This window comes from Chamaea fasciata, unplaced genomic scaffold, assembly GCF_029207755.1.
Source record: "Chamaea fasciata isolate MVZ Bird 193981 ecotype frontalis unplaced genomic scaffold, bChaFas1.0.hap1 SCAF_25, whole genome shotgun sequence".
NCBI classification, from domain to species: domain Eukaryota; kingdom Metazoa; phylum Chordata; class Aves; order Passeriformes; family Sylviidae; genus Chamaea; species Chamaea fasciata.
In genome coordinates, this window is record NW_027094110.1 from 1,411,464 (window position 1) to 1,430,856 (window position 19,393).

A 19,393-nucleotide genomic window follows, 5' to 3' on the forward strand; every position below is an offset into this window, starting at 1 on the left:
GGTACCGGCAACACCCCAAATGGGAGGGGACAGACCAGAGCTATAAATAACGAACAGTTTTGGGGACAAACTGGGGGGATTTAGCAGCACTGAGACCTGAGTTTGGCGTTTCTGGAGTGCCCAGAGGGATGCATCAGCCCCGGCGCGCAGGAGTGACAGCATCTGCTGTAAGAGGACGCCACGGAGAATTCAGAAAGTTTCACCAGCGAGAATCATGTAATTCCTCAGAATCTTGACAAACAGACTCAGCACAGTTTCAAGTGGGGTTTATTTACAGTCATCACAACCAATTTCCACAAAACTCACTCCTGAGTGTCAGTAAATTGCACAACGCACTCAAGAACCTTCTTTCTGTTCAGCAACCACACATCTTGCACGAAAGCTTTTTTACTGATAGGGCAGAAAACATCGTCTCAAAAAGGAAGCACGGATTTCTAGGCCCTGACATACCTGCTAGGACCTGTTCCTGGAAGCATTTCTCACACTGTACTTCTCATTTCAGCCAGATCCATCAGTGGCAGCAGCCCCGAGGCCGAGCCCAGGTTTGTGCAACATCAGCTGCACCAGAGTCCTCCCAGGCAGCTCTCAGCACTCATCCCCCACATTCCCTGGACCAAAAGAAAAAAAAAAGTCTGTAATTTAGACAATAATTTTATGCCATGATCACAGCTTATGTCTGCCAAGAGAAATCCTCGTGGTCTTTCCCTGGGAGCATCCTTTGGTAGCAGCGAGGGCGATGCTGATTTAATCAAACTCGTTATTTCTGCCTTAATGAAGACTCTGCTGATGTCCCTGGCTGGCAAAGCACTCCACGTTCGCCTGAGTGCAGCTGGGACTGCTGAGGAATTGCACTGATACAGTGAATTATCGTCCCCCTCATCTCTGCAAAGCCCCTGCAGCTCCTCCTGGGTAATTAACGCCGCCCGCTAACGAGATTTCTCCATCCAGTCCAGGAGGATGTCCAGCTCCCCCAGGGATTTCATGGCTGCAGATGTGACATTGAGCTGAAATGACACAAAGGAACGAGCTGTGAGCAGACACCATCAAGCACAGCCCAAATAAAGAGAATTTAAATATCTGTGTCCATTACCAGGCTCGGTCACCCACTCACCCCCTCGTAGTTTGCAAGTATTTGCTTGAATTTCTCCGTGGACTCCTCCCCACACGCGCAATTATTCTGCTCACGCTGGAAAAGCAAGATTTAATTCATTAGTCTGGGGGGTGAATTTTTAAAAAGATTTCAGTTTCTGATTTTGCTGGGCATCATACACGGTGGGAAAGGCTGCAGGTCCCAGAATGAGGATTTAGCTCACAGCAGCTGGATTGACAAACACCAGGACAGGATAAATATCGGGCTTTAGGACCAACAGGGGAGTTCAGTTTGCTGCTCAGTGGGCAAATATAAAAATCTCTCAGTGGACGGAACACTCTTCACATCACTCTGCTCTGTATTCTCATTAAAACCGTTTGGATAAATAGAGACTGTGCACCTTTGCAGGTGAAATATTAACAGGTTTCTATTTGCAGCCCCACTGGAGCAGACCCCAGGACTCACACACTGCCCCAGCCTCCTCCTGGCGCTGAGGAAGGAGTTGGCAATGCTGCTGATTTTCCTGTTCACAAACGAGTCCTCGGTGCTGCAGTGCTTGAAAACTTTGTCCACGTAGAAGGTGAAGAGCTGGTGGGTGATGCAGCACCTGTCTGCAGACTGAGAAAACGAATTTAATAACTAAAAGTTCTTCCAAAGGGTGTAACCTGCAGTCGCTCTCTGGGATAAAGCATCTCTGACAGGAAACTCAAGGCAGCTGAGCACAGCAGGACAGTTTGACTCAGAGAAAGCTTCAGTGGGGCCCGATTGAAGCTGATAAAATAGATGGGAAATCATTTCAGGCTGATTTTCCAGGAGAACCATCCTCAGCAAGTCTCACAAAACGAAACCAGCTGATTTTGCAGCTGGGTATCAGAGGCTGAAACCCGAGCAGCCACCCTTGCCCGGTGTGAGAAAGCTGAAAATCACTGATCTGTGATAAAATTGCACTTCTCAGGGTCACATTCACCTGCTTTCGCATCCTGCAAGGGCTCTCCCCAGGCAGGGCCACCTACCTTCACCTTGTGGAGGGAGTGAGGGTGGGACAGGATGCTCAGGGTCCGGATGGGGTCTCTGGATTGCTGCGGAGAGGATGGAGATGGGATGGAGCTGCTGGCTCAGAGGGGCTCCAGGAGCTGCCAGCGGCTCCCCCAGGAAAACACTCACAATATTGGCTTTGATTGCTGTGAAGCCAGCCCTGATCTCTGCCAGGCTCATGGAAACCCTGCAGGCTCCAAAGTGGAAGATTTTGTCCCCGGCTGCTGGCATCAAATTCACCCAGCAGGACGCAGAGAAGAGGCAGAGGAGCAAGGGGGATCCTCTCATCTCAGCTGCCTGGGGGACCTGCCCAAGGAAGAGAATATCCCTCATTATCTTCCTGGATAACACAACTCTGATCCAGATGAAAATACCCACATTTCATATAAAACTTGTACGTCTGTATCAACCCCCCCAAACTCATTAGTATTTATTTTACCCTCACCCATTTATTTACCTCACCCATTTTACCCTTCCCCATTTAATTTTTTTGCTCCCCATGAGCAAGAGAGAAAAAAAAAAATTCAAACAAGATCAAATATTGAACAGAAGAGCTCTGAAAGAAAAGGCAAAATAAATAAAATATCAGTTAAAAATGCATCTAAAATTCAGAGTTCTTCTGAAAAAAAATGTTATCAGAAAAATAAATACAGTGAAATTAAATTTTCCATTCTAATGACACAGAAGCAACAGGAGGTAACTGAGTGAAAGTAACAGATCCTGAAGTTTCATCCCCAAAGGAAAACACGAGTTTTCTGGAGTAGCACAAGTCAAACACAGGTTTCGTTAGCACTGAAAATTGAGGTTATTAATAAAAAAAAAATTTCAGAGATAGGAATAAAAGGAAGCCCCCAAAAGGACATGGAGCAAAGTGATAAATAAATTTAAAAATAAATAAATAAAGTAATAAAGAAATAAAATAAATTCAGTATCTTACCTTGTTCCTCGGTGTGGCTTCACCTCTCTCACCAACGTGTGACCTGGAGCGCTCCCAAGGACCCGTTTTTATCCCGGCACCAGGAGGAAATAACCCCTGGATTAACTTTTGGGAATTTTCTTGCTTTTCCCGGCACATATTTCCCTTTGTAATCTGCTGAATTAATGAGCTCGTGCGAGGGACCAGCTCCCTCTCCCACAGGTGTTTCCCTCACCCACGGAGGCGGGAACTCCTGGCATCACTGCGGGGCTTTTCCTTTTGGGAAGAGGGACGTGAGCAGAAGTTGGGACCATGGCCGGTCACGTCCGCAGACCGCCCCGAGATGGAGCAATGCTGGCAATCCCCTCCTGGAGAGGGGCCCTGCCCGGCTCCTCACGGAGCTTTTGGGGTGTGGGGAGCTCCGTGGCCTCACCGCACGGCGTGTCCGTGGTCCCGACATCCGCAGCGCTGGTGGAAGGGGTGAAACTCAGCTCCGGGGTTTTCCCCACCGTTGTCCTGGCACAAGTGGCCTTCCCCTGCTGCTTTCAGGGAATCCTGCTCCCAAATTTAAGGAATTCAGGAATTCCAGGTTCAGGGAGTGCTGTTCCCAATCTCCTCAGTTCCTGGACGCTTCTCCATCCCCCTGGTGTTGGAGACACACAGGAACACCAGCTCAGGAGTTTGGGAGGACACAGCTCCCACCCTGCTGTCACAAAAAGTGATTTCCCGCGTCAGAGGTGATCATTGTCCACATTCCAAACCTGTCACTCCGCAGAAGGACAGGAATTCCACTGACACCTTCCCGAGCGCCCCAGCCCGGTGGCACGGCGACATCCTCGATCATCCCGCCTCAAACTCTCCCTGCTGAGCAAAACTGGCTCAGCCAAGGGGCAGACGCTTCTCCTCCCAGCAGTTCAGCCCCAGGCTGTCCCCGGGGTTTGTCACCTGGGGCTCGTTGTCACAGGGGAAGTGGCAGTGCTGGTGCAAACCCCTGACCCCTGTGCTGTGGGTTGGTTCGGATGTTTCTGTAGCCCGTTCAGAGAGAGCTTCATTCAGTCTAAAAAATCAAAAATGCGCAGCTAAATAAACTCCCTGGAGTTTCTGGGGCCGGGAGGGATGGTCAGCTGGACGCAGAGGGCACTGGGGTGGCAAAGTCACCCCTCTGATGGCACAGGCAGCCTCCGGAGCGGCTTCCTGCCTGTGCCCGTGGGCCGGGGCTCTCCTGCACGGATCTGCTGGGTGACTAATTAATTTATTGATAGCCGAGCTCAGTCTTGAGCAGAGATCCATCACCAGGGGAGGGCTGGGCAAATGGATTTTCTGCCCAGGCTAGTCAGGGTTGCTGGAACTCGGATGTGCCTGCCGTGCCTCCCTCACCCCGCTGGAAACCAGCCAGGGGCAGGGCCCGGGCGGCTGCAGGTTGGATCTGCCCTGGCTGAGGTCTCGGAGGGATCCGGGACAGCACAGGGCTGTTAGTCCCCACCTCCCTCCCCCAAACCCCAGCCGCTGCCTGGAATTGCAGCAAAAGTTTTGCTGGAAGCAGAGGAAGTGGCAGAATTCCCGGGAGCCCGGTGCACACCCAGCCCGGGTGAGGAAACCAGGGAAGAGGCGCAGGGAGTTCTTACCTCATTATGTAAATGGCAGAAGACATGAAAGGATTTCTTTCTTTTAGGGTTTTTTTTCTTTTTTTTTCCTTTTGGTAACTGAACCGACGCCCGGCATGGGTCAGCCAAGTGCCAGAAGGCAAGGGAGGGACGGGGCTGTGGGGGAGGCGGAGGAGATGCTGGGATCATACAGGAGCAGGAGGGAAATGTTGGATTCTCGGGGTCCAGGGCCTTGCACAGATCTCTGCAGGCGTCCCTCAGCCTCTCTGTCCTGTCACCGACCTCCTGCAAAGCAAAAGGAACAGCAGGACCCTCAGCAAAAGGGCAAGGAGGAGGAAACTCCCACCAGAGAGATTTTGGGGGTTTTGCTGTCCGTGGAATGGTGGTGATGGAGCACCCCAAGGGTTGGACGTGGGGGAAGGCCAAAAGCCTCTCGCTTCAGGGGTGAAATCAGCAGAGTTACCAGGATGGTTTGGGTTGCGAGGGACCTCGTGGACCATACCCAGGGACACCTTCCACTGTCCCAGGCTGCTCCAAACCCCATCCAGCCCGGCCTTGGGCACTCCCAGGGGTCCAGGGACAGCCACAGCTCCTCTGGCCACCTGTGCCAGGGCCTCTCCACCCTCCCAAGGAAAAATTCCTTCCCAAAATCCCATCCATCCCTTCCCTCGGGCAGTTTAAAGCCACCAGCACGTTGGACCCAACCCGGATGGAAGCAAATCGCCCCAGCGTGGCTTTCCCTGGGCTGCCACCAACCCGCCAGCTCCAGCAGCACGAAAACACCCCCGGTAAAACAGCAAACCATCCCTCCTGCGCTCTGGAAGGAAGGGGGAAAGAGGGAACAGGGATTCCTGAAACTCAGCGTGGTGACGCTGCCGATGAGCTCAGTGAATTGGGAAGTGATTCCCGCAGGCGCTCTCGGCATCGTTAGAACCTTTGGGGCACCGCAGCGCCGGGAACGGGGCAGGGAAAGCTCTCCCATCCCCAGGAACGCTTCCAGCTCACGGGGGAGGGCTCCTCCCTCGGGAATTTATGGCAGGCACGTTGTGACAGGGCACTCCGAGGGTAGTGACGGCCCAAAGGACAAGCAAGGGCAGTGGGGAGGGTTGTGAGCCCAGCTCCTGGTGCTCAGGAACTCAAACCCAGCCCTGGGTGTCATTAACTCATCTGAGAAACCGTTTATGCAACGCCCGCGGTGGGCAGCCCAATCCCACCTCACGCTGGCACGGCAGGGGCTGAGTCAGGAGCTCAGGGAATATTCCCCGGAGCAGCTGGAAAACCACGCTGGGAGGAAGGAGCCTCCTGGAGCTCCCAGCTCTGTCACCCGGGCACCATCACTGCTGTGGTGCCCAAACCTCTGCAGCGTGGCAGAAAGCGCCGGGCTGTGCAGACGCGCGACTTGGGGCAGTGACTAAGGCAGGACACGGCCCTGGAGAGCCCGGGAGCGTGACGGGGATCAGACACTCGACAGGGACCCGGCACTGACTCACCCCCGGCTGGTTTCGTGGGGAAACTCAGCCCTGCTCCATCCCCTGAGCACCCCACTGGTGTCACCGGGAGCTGCTGCAGCCCAGAGCCCGGCCCCAGCCAGCTTAATTAATTCCCAATAATTCATTTCAAATCATTCATTTCACCCTAAAAAATAAAAAAAAAAAAAAATCCTTAAAGAATTGCCATCGAGCAGTTCTGATCCAAAGGCTCTCACGGGCTGGTCCCAGACCACGTTTAACACCAGGTTTCCAGTAAAGCGTTTCGGGGTGATAAGGCACCTGTTTCAGTAGTGCCTTTCAAGGCACTTCTTGAGCTCTAAGAAGTCCTGATAACACTCGAAAGCCCAGCCTCGGTTTGACAATTCTTTGTCATCTCTGTCGTTTCACAGCAGCTTTAGGCAAACCATCGTTTCAGATATGAGCCTGATAATGGTTTTTCTCAGATCCCCAGAGACGGAGAACGTGAGTGGCAGAAATGCTCCCAGAAATTTTCATAAAGGAGGAATTGAGCCTTAATAACAACATCCAGCAACAATATCTGGGCTCGGGAACCCTTCCTGATCTCCTGCAGAAAAAGAGCTGCAAAAACCGACTCAGCCACGTGAAACAAAGATGATTGTGGGATGTTACACCTGCCCTGATGATGCTGCAGCTCACCCGAACCCCTGTCAAAGAGCTGTAATTCTGCTTTCAGCAGCAGAAGAAAATGTTTCTGCTCGGTTTCTCCGCACTGGGGTAATTTCTTGGACACCTGAAGCGATGTAATTTGTGAGCCAGCCCTGCCCTCTGCGTAGCTGGCTGTCAATGGAAAGATGAAACACACTTCTCAGCTCCCTAAAAATCAATATTTAATTGTCGAGAAATCCCTGTCCCTCCAATCCAGAGCCAAAATCCTCGTTTGAACGAGTGCAAATCTGGCACCATCCTCCCGAACCCAGGCAGGGACGGCAGCACCCGCAGGTGCCACCCCCGATGTCACTGTCACCTTGAGCTTGGCCCTCTCTGCCATGTCACCGTCTCCTGCCAGCCCTGACAATCAGACTGCTCTTCTCCCTCTTAATTAGTGCAGCTCATTATGGGCAGAAAGGCGGGCCAGGGCCGGCTCCATCCCTGCCCTCACCCAGCCCCAGCTCTGCAGCGCTGCTGACAGAAGTTTTAAAAAAAAAAAAAATTGTTTTTCTCGGTAAGCTCAACAAATGAGTCAGAAAACACTCAGTGAGGAGGTACTGCCGGAGAGGTACAGCGTGTACCCTCTCCTCAGTCACGTTTCAAGCCACAACCACTTGAATAATTCTGAAAATCAAACACTGGGTGCAGCCTCGTAGGGCGCTGAGCATGGCTGGCCTCGGGGAAATGCGATTTTTATCCAGCCGAGCTCCAAGAGACACCCGGAGCAAAAGTTCAGCTGCTCTCCAGGATTCTTCCCAAGAGGTTCGCAGTGCCCAGGACTGCCAGCAGAGAAGATCCTTTTCCAGCGCTGGGGGGCTCAGGCAGCTTTGGAGAGGCTGGGACAGTCATCCTGTCATCCAGGACAATATCCCTCATCCAAGACAATGTCCCTCACCCAGGACAATGTCCTTCACCCCAAAACAATGTCCCCCACCCCAAAAGAACGTCCCTCATCCAGGAAAATGTTCCTCATCGAGGACAATGTCCCTCATTGAGGACAATTCCTGAATCCTCCTGATCTAGGGCATCACCCGTGGTTGTCCCTCTGGGGCTCTTCCTGCCATTGTCACACACCACCAGCCCAGCCCGGGGTGTCCCCAGGTGCAGCAGGAAGGTGACAGTGCCACGTCCCCGAGGGAGCATCACCCAGCGCTGGGGGTCACCCTGGGCTCCCCCTGTCCTGGCTGGGCGTCCTTGGCCAGGTCAGGGACACGTCCCAGCAATGCCACCTCCTCCTGTGCCACCTCCTGCCCAGCGCAGACGTGACACACGCCTCGTGACTCACTGCTGGCACTGCTGCTGAGACAGGATTTCACCCTGTAAGAGAAAAGAAATTGCCAAAAAAAAAAAAAAAAAAAAAAAATTTAAAAGCTGATTTTCTTTTTTTTCCCCTCCTCTTGTAAGGTTCACCTTTGAGGAAGAGGAAAAGCGTGGTGGAGGATCTCGAGCATCAACAGCTGTTCTGCAGAAAATTCATTTAGTCACCAGGGTGGGGGGTGTGGAAGGTTAGATAATTGTTTCCCCTGCTCTGGCAAAACGTGAAGTCCTGTTTTGGTTATCATAAATGGCATCTTCCCCACAGGGAAATGCATATTTCAGGTTTTTAGAGTTAAATAATTCAGCTCAAAAAGTGCTGCTTTTTTTTTTCTTTTTTCCCCAACACTTGGGTTTCAACTGCCGCCTCTCTGTCCGTGTGAGTCCCCCCGAAGTGCCCCTGTGCCCAAACCCTGCCTGTTCATGCTCCCTGTGATGCCAAGGGCCAGCCCAGGGCAGCCCCACTCACCCCTGCCCAGCTCAGGGATCAACCGGAGAATTAAACAATCTTTGGGAAATTTTCATCCCGAAACTGCAACAGCTCAGGAGTCGCCCAAAAAGGGGAGGGAACTGTCCATCACATTCCAGGAGCGGTGCCACCAGCAGCGCCAGCACCACTGGGACCAGCACTGGGATCTGAGCCAGGGTCTGCTGGGGTTCCCAAACCCATCACCAGCTCCCCTGCTCCTCCCACCCTGATTTCTGGAGAGCCAAAAGCTGCCGTGGCAGCAGAATCACGGGGGCATTTCACAGAAAGGCAGAATCACCCAGCTTGGAGGAGACCCTCGAGGTCACCTGGTCCATCAATCAACCACGGCAGCCCCATAACCACCCCTAAACCATTTCCCCAAAAGGATCTTCAGATGGAAACGCAGGCTTGGCCTGAGGCTGGAGCAGCCCGTGGATCTGACAGCCCCACGCAGCCCCTGGGTTTGCCCCGAGGGCGAAATGTGCTGACGGTGCGGGCAATAAATGACACCTAATAAAGGAGAAACTGAGAGCTGGCTGCTATCAGCTCCGTTTTTGAGCCATCCAGGGAGCAAATGAATCACTCCAATAGCCAGGCAGGTTCAGCTTTCACCAAAACTGAAAGCTGCCTTTCAGTAAATTCGCTGCTGGCTCTTGTAACGCAACCGGCTCTCGGCGCCGGGTTTCGGTTTTGGGTTAATGTTGCCCCTCTCCATTTCACAACCCCGAGCAGCCAGGGCTGGTTTCGGGATGGATACACGTGAGCCCGGGGAGTTCTGCTCCAGCTCAGGGCACAGACAGGGGCAGTCAGGGACGAGCAGGGAAGGCTGGCACGTCACAGCTATGGGGCTCCACCGATTCCTGCCCAATTCGGTAACACCTCCCGTGGGAAGGGGAAAAACCAAGAGAATTGGGCGCTGCTTGTTTGCCTCTAGGTGTAAACTCCTGGGAAATCGTGTTCTGACACGAGGTGGATTTTTCCAGAAGCTTCTCCAATCCCCCTGGACAGCTCTGCCTGATCCTGGCACGCACGGGGAGCACCAGCTTGGCCTTCTGTCCCCTGACCTCGGAGGACACTGAAGGAAAATGCAGGGAATTTCCTCCCTGCAGAGCCCCTTTAACCATCAACATAAATCAGGGGCACTGAGAGGATTGGGGCTCTTCGTTTGACTCTGTATTTTCAGCACACGTTTCCATTTGACTCTGTATTTTCACCAGACATTTTCATTTGATTTTGTATTTTCAGCAGACCCTGCTAGACACTGCCGAGGAGCGGGGATGAAGTTCTCATCCCTCCTTTCCCGACAGCAGAAGAAGTTCGCTTCAGATCATGCTTTTTTCTTCTTTTTTTTTATTTTTTTTTATTTTTGTCTTCTTATTTTTAAACAGTGAGAGGGGTTTTCCACCATTCGACTTCATCTTCCACTTCCTAGTTGCGGTCCTCAAAAGTGACAGGGAAGGCAGCAACCAAACAGAAACATAAATGCCTGATGTTGTCAACGAAGTAAATCTTCCCCAGGCTTCCATAGGAAGATGAATCTTATTGAAGAAAATTGTTGAAGAAGCTCGAGGAGAGCAGCTCTGAGCAGGAGTGGAGCTGACATGGGAAGCAGCAGGATTTTAATTGAACTCTACTGTTTTTTACAACTCAACTTCTGCCCCAAGGCAGGGAGTTGGAAATAAATGATCTTTACAATCCTTTCCGACTCCCACCACTCTGTGATTCCATGATTTCCTTTGGGTCTCCATATTAAGATATCTGTCAGGGGAAGGAGGTTGGATCACCTGTTCCCTCTGTAAAAAAAAAAAAAAAAAAAAAAAAAAAACAAACAGAAGGGGGATCTGAACACTTTTAAAACCTTCTGAAACCTCTGAAAAACTCATCTGGTGGATCATTTTTTAATCAAAAAAAGCCACAGCAAAGCTTTTGCAGCAGAAAGACACAGAGGGAGCACATGGAAAATCCCCTGGAGCACCGGGGATGCTGCAGCATCCCTCCAGCTCCAAGGATGAGCCACATCAAATCCCCGGCCACAATTGGTGTGGTGGCAAAGAAAACCCGGGATTTCCAAACCCATCGCACAAAAACCACCCCAAAACCCCGTAGGGGGAGTTGCCAGGGCAGGGTTGGCTGCAGGGTTTGGTGCTGCTGTGGAAAAGGGAGCAAAGCTGCCTCTGAAATTCACCCCGGGGTCACAGGGAGCTTCCAAGCAGCAGCTGGGCCTTATCTGATTTCCCAAACCGTGATAAGGAGTTTCTGTCTTATGACCCCTCGGCGCTATAAATAGTCTGGGTTTGTGTTATCGGTCAGAGTTTTGGTGATAAATCATGACAAAGTCAACATTCTCCACAAGATCCACACATTTCTTCCCCCCCGCCCCGCCACCAAAGTAATACCAGAACTAGAGAAAAGAAACTCCTCAAAGCAGCACTTGTGCAATGAGCTGATCAGGGCAGGAATTGCTCAAAATGGCATCTGTAGGAGGCTCAAAAAAAAAAATAAAAAAGAAAAAAAAAGGCAGTGCAAGTGATTTTGGGCCAATGGATTATATATTCAGGGGAGTTTTTTTGCATACTTTTACACTTTTTGGCTGTCTGCAAAGAAACTCACCGGAGGAAACCTCACTTGGAGCGTACAGTCCCCACTCCTGAGACTCCAGTGCCGAGATCCCGTTGGTTTCTCCAAGGACGGTGCTGTGCGCATCATCAAATTCCTGTCAACAGCTGATTTCAGGGGAGAATAAAAGAGGTGAAAATACAACAACACCTCTGTTTGCTTTGTGGGGTGGGAAAAGCCCCACGTGAATGATGGCGGCATCACCGACCTCACCCACGACTCCTCACACGCCTCAGAGAGGGGCTTAAAATGGCAAAACCACACAGAAAATGGGGAATAAAGCACAGCTCGCTCCTCTAGGTTGGTAAAGAGCAGCCTGGAGTTCCAGGGGGAATATTAAATTTGGATATTACTCAATCTCTGCCTTGGGCTGCAACAGAACTGCAAATATTGGGAGGTTTATGTGAGCGATTCAAAAGTGCAAGTATCTCTCAGTTGTAAGTTCATCACCAAAACTGAATCTGCAGAGGAGAGGAAGCTCTCCATGACTTGATTCTTTCACGTGGCAATTCCAGATAGCTCCTGCTTAATTTAGATCGCATGGAAGTTCTCGACCTTCTAAGAACTCCTTATGTAACGCACCCTCTGTGTCACATTAGAAGTCACATCAAATGACACCAATTCATGATTAATTACCCATTTCTGGACAAGACAAACCGATGACATTGGTTAAATTTCCAAAGAGCAGTTTGGGATTGACCTGTTGAGGTCAACGTGAGTCACGCCGCGCGTTCCGACCGGGCACTCCTATGCGTGAAATATCCAACGTCACGCCTCGCCAGCAGGAAAAATTCTTGAAAAAAAAAAAACACCAAGCAGAGCATTTGGTGCTTCAGCAGGAACTGTTAGTCATCAGCACTGGGCTGCTGAGAGAGCAGTGCCATGGCTTCAAACACAGGGTGAAGGAAAGGCCACCAAGTCCTGACTTCCCCCGCCACGAGCGTCACCGGCAGCAGAGCGTCCAGATCTGGAGGGATGAGAAATGGGGAATTTCTGTAGAGGAGGGAAAGAACAACACCGCTGTGACAGCCTGGAAATCTGGGGGATCCTCCAAGTTATGTCTAGAATAGATAGTGCAGGAAGACACAGAATCATAGATCATTGAGGCTGGAAAGGACCTCTGAGATCATCAAGTCCAACCTGTGAATGATCCCCGCCTCGTCACCAGACCAGAGCACTGAGTGCCATGTCCAGGCATTCCCTGGACACCTCTAGGGACGGTGAAACCCTTCCAGATATTGTGAAACCCCTCCAGGGATGGTGAAACCCCTCCAGGGATGGTGAAACCCCTCCAGGGATGGTGAAACCCTTCCAGGGATGGTGCTACACAACGTCCCTCTGTCCAAAAGCAATGCAGAGATCAAGAAGGAAAAAAAAAGAAAAAAAAAATTATCACATCAAACCGTGACAAGATAAGAAAAGTCCCTTCAATTATCAGGGCGAGGTGCCACCCTCCTCCAGTGATGGGACCCTGAGGACATCCAACCCAGAACCATGTCCAGGACCAACTTTCCTCATGGCACACAGTTGGAGAAAGTGTTTGCCCACTCTTTTAGTGCAGGGGCAGCGTTTGCTGCCCCATCGTTCCTCGTGAAGCCTCAGAACTTTGTGGGAGGTGGGGTAAGAGCACACGAATGTCTTTCGAGCCACACGCTCTCTCTTCCTGCAGCGATCTTCTTGGCAGAGACAAAAGCTCCGTTTCCTAAAGGCTCCGCGCTACGCCCACGGCCCCCGGACACTCTTTAGGAAAAGGTGTTTTTGTTCATTGATGAAGCTCCGTGTGTATGTGTGTGTGTGCGTGTGTGTTGTAGTAGCGCGGCCGCCGCCTTTCCACAGCACTCAGCAGGGCTGAGTCACAGCGAAACTGCACCGTCAAGATCTCTGACGAGGCAGAGGAAACGCAGGTAAACACAGCAGAGAGTCGCCCCTTGCGCACGCCAGAGTTTCCTCTGCGGAACGGGCACGGCTGCCTGACGCTGCTGCCGGCCCCAAAACACAGCCCGGCCTTCCACAACATGCAGCAGGGGAGCCGAACGAGAGCCGGAGCGGCCAGGCGTGCTCGAGATGTCAGGTGTGACCTCATGGAGAGCCGGGGTGGCTCGAAAGGAGAGGAGTGGGGAAATGAGCGCTCAGCTGCTGGGCGGGGTGGAAAGGAGGGTCCCAACACCTTGGGCTGCTCCATCTCCTACGTCCCCTAGGCTGGATGTCAGGAAAAAGAGTGATGAAGTACTGGAAAGTGGTGGAGTCACCATCCCTGGATGCGTTTATTAAAATACTGGATGTGGCACTCGGTGCCATGGTTTAGTTGAGATGTTAGGGCTGGGTTGGACTCGACCTTAAAAATCTCTTCCAGCATGGTGGTTCTCTTCTCTTCTCTTCTCTTCTCTTCTCTTCTCTTCTCTTCTCTTCTCTTCTCTTCTCTCTTCTCTTCTCTTCTCTTCTCTTCTCTTCTCTCTTCTCTTCTCTTCTCTTCTCTTCTCTTCTCTTCTCTTCTCTTCTCTTCTCTTCTCTTCTCTTCTCTTCTCTTCTCTTCTCTTCTCTTCTCTGTTTAGTTCAAGCCCCTCTGCCACACATCCCATAAAAACACCAGCTCCTGAACCTCCAGCTGAGGCAGAGCAGCCTGGGGCTGTGTCCTTCCCTGCAGGCAGCAGGATTAGCTCCAGGGTTTGAAGATCACACAAACCAACCTCACACATCAGCCCCCATGCCCTGATGGAGCTTCAGCGGCCACGCTCCTGGTCTTGGCACTGGAGATTTATTTCAATCAAATTAACGATTTGATTTATTGCATCAAATTAATGCATGAGAAGCAAAACCCTGTTGCTGTGTGGGATCCCAGGGAAAGGTGGGATCCTGCCTGTGGGATTTGAGTTTAAGATTAATTTTGTCTGATCTTTCTGCTCTTCTCCTTTCCGAAGGATTCTGCTGACGGTCAAGGGGAAAAACCCCACAGTTGTGTTAGAGCAGGGGAAGAAAAATGTGCCACCAGAAACATGACCCAGGCCATGATTCAGCTGCACTGATGTCCCTGCAGTGATTCCCCAGGAGCAGCTTCCCCTTCACCTCTGCAAGAGGCAACACCAACAGGAAAAAAAGAGAACAAATGACAAAATCCCACACTAAATCCCACAGTTTCCCTGCCTCGGACTCTCCAGTTGCTGGTGTTTCACCCCCTCTGCTCTCACACGTGTGCATGCCAACCATTCCTCTCTCCTGCTCCTAAAAATAAAGTGAAAAACTCTCAGTATGCAGGAACAAACAATACTTTGCATTTTTCCAGCTTTTCTTCCAGCAATAAATTCCCTCTCAGAGGTTCACAAAGTCAACTTGAAAGAAGATCATTGTGATGAAGGAGATGAGAATTTAAGGGATTAGTTCCCTAATGGAAGAAAGCTTCCCTCCTGGGAAGAATGAGCTCTTCCAAAATAACACCAGGAATTTCAAAGAAAACCCCCTGATTTCAGAAAAAGCCAAATTTATCTCCCCTCTCACTTTCTCGGATGCCAAATTCCTGAATAAATAAGTGAAATCTTTATCCCAAGGAAGCAGGGGGTGTGGGCTAAAACAGATATAGAAAGAGAGGAGAAAAGAGAGGAAAATGAGGAGACGTCACAGGAATTCTCTGCGGCTCCAAAGGGACACTTTTATCACAACTGGGACAATAAGTCGCAGCTGAGACAGGACACGCTGCTGCTTGGATGGGGCTTGTGTCCATTTCTAGGAAACAGAATAAGATTTTAAAGCCTAGAAAATGAATTGTTGTGACCTGCTCATGCACTTCAACTCCAGGCATCAAACCCTGATCCTGCCCTGGAGGATCCACAAGGGACCAGAGCAGGGCTGGAATCCTCCCCTGGGATCCACTGATCCCGTGGGCATCCAGCTGATATCTGGGAGCACAAACTGAGCCTGCTGAGCAAAATTCGCATTGGCTTCAGCTGACATGTGCATTAACTGGGAAAAAAAAACAACCAAACAAAAAAAAAAATGAATTAAAAATGAAGATTTCAGATGATGGTGTGCTTGCAGATTAGAATGCCAAAGGAAGAGAAAGAGAATTTGTACAGTTCATGAAAAGCAATTCTGCTGAGTGATGCTCTCTGCAGGTTTGATACCGAGATTTAAAAGTGGTGACACCTTTTTTTCCCCCCCCTAACCATACAACATTGATCTAAAAATAAAAAATGGAACTGTTAGAATAAAGTAACCTCACACAGCCCCTTGGTTTCTTCGTGTGTCTCTGAAGCTTTCCTCCTCAGTCACAGCTAAATTTACAAGAAACAAGCAATGTTAAAAAAAAAAAAAAAAAAAAAAAGAAAAAGAAAAAAATTTGCAGAGTCTAAGCACAAAAAATTGATGGGCTGTGTGGAGAGGAGGGGGGTCAAAGAACAGGAAACCAAAGTTGACGGGAACCCAAGTGACATTTGGGCTCAATGAATGACTTAAAACCCCAATATTGCTCGTCAGGAAATGGGGAGAGGAAATGGAGCGATGTTTTGAGAGTATAAATGAGGGGCTCCATCAAGGTGAACGCTGCAGATCTGCTCCGGACCCTCCCGTGGGATCCAACCCAGAGCTGCAGAGAGGGGAGCAGCCCTTCCCCGACAGCATGAGGAGCTGCTCTGGGGGCGCAGCCCTGCCCGTCCTGCTGCTGCTGCTGCTGCTGCTGCTGCTGCTGGGCACGGCGCCCGCCCAGCCCTCCTGCCCCCACTTCCCCGAGCTCCTGCCCGCCAAGCTCAAAGAGCTCAGGGTCAAGTTTGAGGAAATCAAGGATTATTTTGTAAGTATCATCCTTTTTTTGTTTGTTTGTTACTTTGTCTTCTCGTTTTTTGCCTTCCTTGCAAAGGGCCGGGGTCTGGAGGAGGGGGAAGAGCTTCCTCCCTGCAGAAATGATTTGGCTGGGTTGTGTTACGGGTGAGCGAGAGCAGCAAGAGCTGCTCGCTGAGAGAAGATCTGCCAGGCTTTTCTTCCTAGTTTTAATGACAGCGAAGTCGAGGTTTCATAACGAACCTCTGCAAGCCTTCCTAGCCAGGCTTCCGCCGAAGTGCTGCAAACCAAGTGATTGTCACTGAATTAATAGGAAGGAAATCGGGTTTTTTTGTCTTCAGGGCAACAAGGTCCAGCCCTGCTGAAGTCGGTGACAGATGAAAAGCGAAATCTTTGGCTACAGATTTTTTTTTTCTTTGAAAGAACCACAAAACCTGCAGAGGGTTTTTTTATGAGTGGGGGAGCACAGCAGACACCGAACACCTGCCCTGGTGCCTGTGCGAGGTCCCTGCTCCGCAACACAGGAGCCTCAGGGCTGCTGAGCACACTGATGCACTCAGAGCACTGATGGAGGTGCTCGGTCACAGCCCTGGCACTGCCTGGGTCCGTGGCAATGTGTTTCAGCAATAAAACAAGGTAATTCTCCAGATTAAATCTCAAGCTAAGGTCACGGCTTGTATTTGTCATCAAACGAACCCAGCCAAGGTTTTAGATGTAGAGCTGGCTGCCAGTCTCCCAGATAACGCTGGGAAGGAATTTTTAACCTCTCGGGGCAGCTTTTAAAGCCTTTAATGCTCTGGGTGGTGCCAGCCCGTCCCGCTGCAGTTGGTGCAACAGAGGCACCACGGGAACAAACCCCCATTTTCCCCATCACCTGGAGCTCTCAGGAGTAACCAAACCAGGGGTTTGAACCCTTCTGCCCCGGCACAGAGCCTGGGGCGGCTCCCAGGGCTCTGAAACCTCCCTGCAGAGCTTTGCTCTCTGCAGCAGCAACACCCTGTGAGAGCGAGCGGCTCCAGCCCAGCCCCGGGAGTTTCACATTAACAAATTCGATGGCACCAAAGGCTGTGATTTCATTTTCTTGCTGGCCTGATCTTGTGCTGCGAGGTTGTGGCGCAGAGTGACTCCCCTGCCTGGTGTCACTGTGCTCTGCTCACACGTCCATGGGTGCCCTTTGCTGCAGGGAGACCCCAAATGCAAACGGGGGCAAACGGAAAGGGTTGACTGCCCGCCTGAAAACTCATTTTTCAATTCCATCCTCCCCCAGCAAGCAAAGGACGAGGACCTCAGCATCCAACTGCTCAGCTCGGACCTGCTGGAGGAATTCAAGGTAAGGATCTCAGTCCTGCGCGAGTTCCTCCTCCTTGCCCATCCTCGGGCGGGCGTTTCGTAAGAAGGGAAGCCGGCTGGAATCTGGGGCATGTGCTGCTGTCACGCCAGGCGGGCTGTGCCCCCCGGCAGGGACACGTGTGGCTGTGGCGGGGCTGGCACCGGCTTCCCCCGCGGCCAGCACGGCTCCCACACCCGGGGCTGGTTTGGACCAACCCCTAAACCCGGCTCTGCTTTGTCCAAACCCTTAAACCCGGCTCTGCTTTGTACCAACCCCTAAATCCGGCTCTGCTTTGTACAAACCCCTAAACCCGGTTCTGATTTGTACCAACCCCTAAACCCGGCTCTGCTTTGTCCAAACCCTTAAACCCGGTTCTGCTTTGTACCAACCCCTAAACCCTGCTCTGCTTTGTCCAAACCCCAAGCCCAGCTCTGCCTTGTCCAAACCCCACCGGGTGCTGGTGGCCGTCCCCAACCCGGCTTTGTCCCCCCGCTGTCCCCAGGGGAGGCTCGGCTGCCGCTCGGTGTCGGAGATGATGGGTTTCTACATGGAGGAGGTGCTGCCCAGCGCCATGAGGACCAGCACCGAGCACCAGCACAGCGTGGGCGACCTGGGCAACCTCCTGCAGAGCCTGAGAGCCATGATGAGGCGCTGTGTGAGTGGGGCCCAGCACTGCCGGGGTGGGCAGAGGGTGCCCAGGAGCAAGGGAGGGGCTGGGGGCTGGGATGGGGTGGAGGAGCAGGGGTCCAGGCAGGCTCCGGGGTGGGGTTTGTGCTCTCAGCAGGTCAGGGATGATGGAGCAGGAGCTCTATGTGCAGCCAGCCCTGCACATCAGAGTCTGCCTGAAGAGAAAGGGAGGGCAGGAGGAGACCTGTCCCTTACCTGGGTGCTGAAGCTGCTGAAGTCACACCTGGTGTGGCCACGAGCCCATCGCTGCAGTCAGGTGGGACAAACCCCGTCCCACACAGGGAGCTGCTGTCCCCAGGGGCTGGCAGCAGGGACACGGGGCTGGGGACACTCCGGGCTCCTTCCATCAGGTGCAGACCAGCTGGAATCGCTGCCCCTGTGGCCACAAAGGGGAGGAGCAGCGGTGACAAGGGACAGGAGGAGGGGGCAGCCACCCCCGGGGCTGGGGAGGACGGCCTGGGGCTGAAGTTCGTGTCCCTTTGCAGCACAGGTTCTTCACGTGCGAGGAGAGCAGCAGGAGCATGAAGAACATCAAGGAGACCTTCACCAGGGTGAGGCCACACCCGGGGGCCGGGCTGGGAGGAACCCGCTGCCGCTTAGAGGGGAGAACAGAACCCGAAAAAAAGCCTTTAATCACACAAAAATGTTTAATCCCACAAAACCCTGCAGCGGAGGAACCAGAGAGCGATGGCTGAAGGGTGGGAGTTCCGGAATTCCCGGGGGATCGGGCGGAGGAGCTGGAGGTGTCCGTGGGAGGGGGATTTGTCACTGCACATCACTCTGTGACAGTCACATTAACACACCCGGCTTTCCCCTGCAGATGGACAAGAACGGAATCTACAAGGCCATGGGAGAGTTTGACATCTTCATCAACTACATCGAAAAATATTTGACGATGAGGAGAAGGAACTGAGAGCACCCCTGGGGCCACACCAAACCCTGCTACTTCTTTTAAAAAGTCACTTTAGGCTGCAAATTAAGTTATCCCAAGGTTCAGGTCAATAACTTCCAGCTTAATATTGTATTTAAGAGTTATTTTTTTAATAGTTGGATTTGTTATTTATTACTTCTGATACCTCAGTGTTGATGTTTACAGTATGTTTTGAAGCAAGGAGTGATGAGCTTGTAAATTACTATTTATTGTTCAATATTTTAATATTGTTTATTGTAGTGCTATTTTATTCATAGCTTCGAAACATCCAAGGCAGCATTTTTCTGGAGGGCAGACAATGAGCTGAGCTTATCCCGAGTGAATTCCACTCCTGATTAGGAGCAAGGCCAGCTCTGAGTTCAACCAAATTTAATTTTAGGCAAATGACCCTCTCCTCATATCCTATATCTCTATTTATTTATTCAATCAGGTGGTTTTGGGAGGAGAAAAAGCCACAGCAACAGCTTGGCTGACT

At 51.6% G+C, this 19,393-nt stretch overlaps 2 protein-coding genes across 3 annotated transcripts; one reads left to right on the forward strand and one right to left on the reverse strand.

Annotated features, from left to right (window-relative positions):
- Nucleotides 1-252: 252 nt before the first annotated feature.
- LOC136300981 (interleukin-20-like) lies at nucleotides 253-3,088 on the reverse strand. Of its 2 annotated transcripts, XM_066203752.1 has the most exons (6): nucleotides 3,063-3,088; nucleotides 2,255-2,431; nucleotides 2,104-2,169; nucleotides 1,556-1,708; nucleotides 1,112-1,186; nucleotides 253-1,004 (listed from the first exon to the last, which is right to left on the reverse strand). In XM_066203752.1, the coding sequence occupies exons 2-6, from the start codon at nucleotides 2,411-2,413 to the stop codon at nucleotides 927-929; spliced, it is 531 nt and encodes a 176-aa protein (XP_066059849.1). In that variant the 5' UTR covers nucleotides 2,414-2,431; nucleotides 3,063-3,088; the 3' UTR covers nucleotides 253-926. The 2 variants fall into 2 exon arrangements, with proteins under 2 accessions (XP_066059849.1, XP_066059848.1); XM_066203751.1 differs by lacking the exon at nucleotides 3,063-3,088 and having other exon boundaries at nucleotides 2,255-2,458.
- A 12,724-nt stretch (nucleotides 3,089-15,812) lies between these two features.
- IL10 (interleukin 10) lies at nucleotides 15,813-18,912 on the forward strand. Its single transcript, XM_066204193.1, has 5 exons — nucleotides 15,813-15,983; nucleotides 17,238-17,300; nucleotides 17,803-17,955; nucleotides 18,473-18,538; nucleotides 18,808-18,912. Exons 1-5 carry the CDS (start codon nucleotides 15,813-15,815, stop codon nucleotides 18,898-18,900), a joined length of 546 nt encoding a protein of 181 aa, XP_066060290.1. The 3' UTR covers nucleotides 18,901-18,912.
- The last annotated feature ends 481 nt before the right edge of the window (nucleotides 18,913-19,393 follow it).

Bases quoted from the DNA above. Each gene is read 5' to 3' on its own strand.
- IL10 (XM_066204193.1), top strand. From the start codon at position 15,813: ATGAGGAGCTGCTCTGGGGGCGCAGCCCTGCCCGTCCTGCTGCTGCTG. The intron at 15,984-17,237 runs GTAAGTATCATC...ATCCTCCCCCAG, and splicing joins AGGAAATCAAGGATTATTTT to CAAGCAAAGGACGAGGACCT. The intron at 18,539-18,807 runs GTGAGGCCACAC...TTTCCCCTGCAG, and splicing joins TCAAGGAGACCTTCACCAGG to ATGGACAAGAACGGAATCTA.
- LOC136300981 (XM_066203751.1), bottom strand. From the start codon at position 2,458: ATGAGGGATATTCTCTTCCTTGGGCAGGTCCCCCAGGCAGCTGAGATG. The intron at 1,709-2,103 runs GTAGGTGGCCCT...TCGTTTTCTCAG, and splicing joins ACTCCCTCCACAAGGTGAAG to TCTGCAGACAGGTGCTGCAT. The intron at 1,005-1,111 runs GTGAGTGGGTGA...GTGTCATTTCAG, and splicing joins TACTTGCAAACTACGAGGGG to CTCAATGTCACATCTGCAGC.